Source organism: Myotis davidii, unplaced genomic scaffold, assembly GCF_000327345.1.
Source record: "Myotis davidii unplaced genomic scaffold, ASM32734v1 scaffold710, whole genome shotgun sequence".
Taxonomy (NCBI): domain Eukaryota; kingdom Metazoa; phylum Chordata; class Mammalia; order Chiroptera; family Vespertilionidae; genus Myotis; species Myotis davidii.
The window spans coordinates 482512-487327 of NW_006284328.1; the positions used below are offsets into that span (position 1 = coordinate 482512).

General features: G+C 46.1%; 1 protein-coding gene and 1 long non-coding RNA gene across 9 annotated transcripts in view; one reads left to right on the plus strand and one right to left on the minus strand.

Annotated features, from left to right (window-relative positions):
• EIF2D (eukaryotic translation initiation factor 2D) overlaps positions 1 to 4816 on the plus strand; it is a 34982-nt gene that overhangs the window by 28807 nt on the left and 1359 nt on the right. For all 8 annotated transcript variants that reach the window (XM_015569389.1, XM_015569390.1, XM_015569396.1 and 5 more), the window contains 3 exons: positions 521 to 616; positions 1595 to 1715; positions 3756 to 3930. In XM_015569389.1, the coding sequence (XP_015424875.1) occupies positions 521 to 616; positions 1595 to 1715; positions 3756 to 3930 (392 nt within the window). The remainder of the gene's footprint in view (positions 1 to 520; positions 617 to 1594; positions 1716 to 3755; positions 3931 to 4816) is intronic.
• On the minus strand, positions 1051 to 3232 carry LOC107184425. Its single transcript, XR_001515253.1, has 2 exons — positions 3128 to 3232; positions 1051 to 1407 (listed from the first exon to the last, which is right to left on the minus strand). It is a non-coding gene; the product is annotated as an uncharacterized LOC107184425 (long non-coding RNA).

The following is a 4816-nucleotide window of genomic DNA, read 5'->3' on the forward strand; positions in this document are numbered from 1 at the left end:
TTTTCTTGGTAAGTGGATACAGAAAAAATACTAAATGAAAGGCATTCCATAATATTTATTTTTAATTTTTATTGATTTCAGAGCAGAAGGGAGAAGGAGAGAAACATCAATGATGAAAGAGAATCATTGATCAGCTGCCTCCTGCACTCCCCAGGCATGTGTCCTGTTTCATAGGTCAATACTCAACCCCTGAGCCACACCGGCCAGGCTTATTTTTACTTTTAAAAGACATCCATATGATCAAAAGGTTGTACTGGCCTACTCATAGTTAGCTAGTAGCAGAACTGAGCCAAGATTCCTGGTCTTCAGTTTTCCCCATCCCACTTTCCCCCCACGGCCCGCTTCTCCCTTGTTCTGGGAAAGCAGACTTGCGGGGTGCATTGTTTCATGGAGTGTGGTCCCATTTTGATTCTAGTAATCCTGGCTAAAAAGGGTGTTATAAGAGGTGAATTCTGAGCTGGGCCCCTGAGAAGGGGCGAGGCTAAGACTTCTCTATTAATAGCCTCTTCTTTCCCTTTAGTCTTGTGCACTTGGATCCCATCCTGTGTGACTGCATCTTAGAGAAAAGTGAACAGCACACAGTCATGAAGCTTCCATGGGACAGTCTCCTGACCAGGTAATGGGGAAGACCGCCCTCTCCCTAGGACCTAGCACATGGAACTTTAGAATCGTCACTGTCTTCGTTTCTGACTTTCTTTCCATAATTCATACCCCGTCAGCCTAAATAAACACAGGCTTGGGTAATTCTCATGAGAACGGTCTTTGGGACGACATGAGCCAGCACAATAGAGAAGAACTTGAGAGGGAGAAAGAAAAAGAACACTTTAAAAATAAGAACTCCAGAAAGATTTAGAAGCAAAAGAAGGTGAAGAAGGAATTGTCTTAAGTCATCAAAGGAAAGATTCTTATACTCTTTCTTTTCACAGAACCAGAACTGAAAATAACTTATGTCAGGAGTTTGTAGACTTACGGCTGTGGGTCAGATCTGGCCTGCTGCCTGGTTCTGCAAACAAGGCTTTATTGGTGCTCAGCCACACCCATCGACTTACATGTTGTTCGAGGGCTGCTGTAGTGCCACAGTGGCAGAGTCGAGTGGTTGCAACAGCGACCACATGGCCCTTAAAACCTCAAATATGTACTGTCTGACCCTTGATAGAAGTTTGTCAAAACCCACGTATGTCAGCAAAGAGAAAATCTGGCTAAAGGAGAAATTCCTTGTGGTAAAGACATTCTGTAACATGTGCATCATTGCAACATGTCAGAGATGGGTCACTTCACCAGCCGGGGTAAGGTAGAAATCCATAAAGAAGCCTGGGCGGATTCTCTGAAGGCACGGCCAGTGGGCGGGGCTCACGTCGCTGAAGTTCCCTTCCCCGAGTATGCAGTGGGTCTCAACTTCGGTCGCACCTGGGGAGTTTTAAAATACAGATACACTTGGTTAGTTTCTGATTTCAGTGGTCGGGGAGCAGCTCCCGAGGTGATTTGAACGATTCTCATGTGCAGCCAAGGGCAAACCGCTGCCGGCTGGTGGTGGGGAGCGAGGGACGGTTCCTGTTGGCTCTGTCAGCCCACAGCTCACTGACGCCTGTTTCAGGTGTTTGGAAAAGCTGCAGCCTGCCTATCAAGTGACCTTTCCCGGACAAGAGCCCATTGTGAAGAAAGGCAAAATCTGCCCCATTGACATCACCCTAGCACAGAGATCATACAATAAAAAGGTAATTTTTAAAAAGACACAATATTTGAAAATGGTGATTTAATGTTCCAGCTAAGTTCTGGTCTATCTAATGAGATTGGCCTCAAACACCTCAGAGGTGATTTATGAAACACCCATGTGTGTGTAACTGGGCTGAGCCGCAGAGAAAACAGGCAAAGCTGACCCCTCACTCACTGCCCTCTAGGATTTTGTGCCAGGAAACTGGCCAGAGCCTGGTTCCAAAGGTAAATAAGATTTTTTTGCCTTAAAGGCTTTCAGGTCTTATTCATTCCGTTATCTCTTGGGCCTTGCTCAGTGAAGGTAACTTGTAAAGAATTGCTAAGGAACGGACTGTGTTTAGTTTGGCCACACAGAGCCTTGGGAAGCTGTCCTGGGGAAAAGGTGTGCACGTTCTGTGTGCCTCGAGAAGACAGCAGGGTGGCTGGGCGGGAGTCCCAAGAAGACAGACGGGTTCAAAATAAATAACCTTCTAGTTGTGCAGGGTTATGAGCGTGGGCTTCAGGGTTAGCGCCCTGGGTTCAAACGTGGCCGTTGCTTGACCTTGAACAAGTTATTTAATGTCTTTTTGCCTAAGTTTCCTTATGTAAAAAAGATGGGAATAATACCTACCTGAGCAGGCACCATGAGGATCAGTGAAGGAATATACACGGGGGAAGCACTTAGAATAGTACTTGGCCTATAAGCATTGAATAACTGAGAACCAATAATAATAGCCTTAATAATTAGGCATTAGTCAGTTTCTTGAGCATACAATTTATGTGCCAGACTTTGTACTGAGCAGTGTGTGTATGGTCTCTCCCTTGATTTGTTTATGATTTTTAAAAAAGCCCTTATGTTTTGGAGGTACACACTGAAATGTTTATGTTTGTGTATGAAGTGATCTGATGTCTGGGAGGGTTTGCTTTAGAGCAGTGGTTCTCAACCTTCCGGCCCTTTAAATACAGTTCCTCATGTTGTGACCCAACCATAAAATTATTTCCATTGCTACTTCATAACTGTAATGTTGCTACTGTTATGAATCGTAATGTTAATATCTGATATGCAGGGTAGTCTTAGGCGACCCCTGTGAAAGGGTCGTTCGACCGCCAAAGGGGTCGCAACCACAAGTTGAGAACCGCTGCTTTAGAGCAATAAAAGAGTGGGGAGTGGATGGGGACATGAATCAGGTTGGTTATGATTGGTAACTATTGAAACTGGTGATGGGTATGTGGAAGCTCATCATACTATTCTGCTTTTCTTTCTGCTTAAAATTCTCCATAATAAACACACATTTTAAAAAAGTATACTATATTGTATACACTGAGTGGCCAGATTATTATGACCACCTGACGTTTGTAGGCAAATTAGCTATAATTTCACACTGAAGTTGCTAGAGGGCCAGACCATTATAAAGGTCTGAATAGCACAACATACCTACCTATCGTTGCTGATCACGTTCATCCTATCACGTTGATGGCGTATCCCAATGGAGATGGCTTCTTCCAACAAGACAATGCGCCATGCCACGGTGCTCGTATTGTGCAGGAGTGGTTTCAAGAACATGAGGGAGACTTTACCTTGCTGAGGTGGCCCCCACAATCACCAGATCTCAATCCAATTGAGCATTTGTGGGACGAAGTTAGAAGAGCCATCAGGCAGCTGGTTCCACAACCATCAAATCTCACAGAACTGGACAGTGCTATTCATCAGGCATGGTGTCAGATTCCTCGCATCACCTTTCAACATCTCATGGAGTCAATGCCAGGAAGAATCGCCGCAGTATTGAAGGCAAAAGGTGGCCCAACAAAGTACTGATGGGGTGGTCATAGTAATCTGGCCACTCAGTGTATGTGGGATAGAAAATATTTATCCCACTAAATATATAACATATATTAAATGACCTAGAAAGACTCAATTTAGAAGTACAAAAATAAAATATTTGGATGAAAAGACACCATGGTTGCAGGGATGATGAACATAGTGGGTGATGAGGCTGCTAGCAGGCGCTCTGGAGGAAGGGCACGTGTCTGTACCCATCATCAGTCTTTTGTCCTCCCCCTAGGTGACTGTGGTCCGGAATTTGGAGGCCTACGGTCTGGACCCATGCACAGTGGCTGCCACCCTGCAGCAGCGATGTCAGGCTAGCACCACTGTCACTCCTGCCCCTGGGGCCAAGGACAGCCTGCAGGTCCAGATCCAGGGAAACCAGGTCCACCACCTGGGCCGGCTGTTGCTTGGTGAGCATCTCCTCTGAAGCAGAGACACTGATCTCTCTTGGTGAAAATCTTCCCATCCTCTGTATATGGCCATAGGGTTTTTACCAGCCAGCAAGAGGTGGAGCTAATGTTCGAACTAGACTCTTTGGCCCCAAATTCAATGTTCCTTCCACCACCCTTTGGAGTAGTTTTCTCCCAGGCCCTTCCCTTTTTATAAGCATTGTTGGGCACCCCAACTGCTAGGCACTTGCGGGGCTTTTTGCAGGTATGACCTCTCTTGATCGTAATGAAGCTGCAGAACTGGTTCTGTTTTGCAGATGAGGAAACAGGTTCTGAGAGGTTCGGTGCCTTGCCCTGAGATAGTCAGCCATTGGCTGCTGTAGCTGGGCTCTGAACTTTGCTTTGTCCGACTGTAGAGCAAGCATGTCAAACTTGCAGGAGTTTGACATGCTTGCTGTAGAGCCAAGTTCTTTCGACCAACTCTGGGTCACATAGCCTCTAGTCTGGCCTCAGTTCAAGCCATCTTCTGCATTTCTGCCTGAGTCAGCTTTCTAAAACAAACGTGCTTACATCACTCCCCTCTAAAGTTATTTCTGCCTCTTCAGTGCGCTCAGAAACAAGGCGCTCCCAGGCCTCAGCCGCTGGCCTCCTGCTGTGCCCCAGACACACCACGCACATCCACTTGGGGACTCACCTGGTGTGCCTCCCGCGGCCAACTCCGCCCGACCCTAAAGGCTCAGTGGCCAGCTTAGGGGTCACGGGACGCCTGTCTCAGAGCGTGTCCCATTTTTTTCTGTTTCCTAAAATTAGAATTTGAAAAATTGCTAATGTAGCACTTTCCAACTGTATTTATAGTACTGGTTAGTGTCTGCAACTTGGCTAATTTTTTCTAATGTCTGAACTTCCT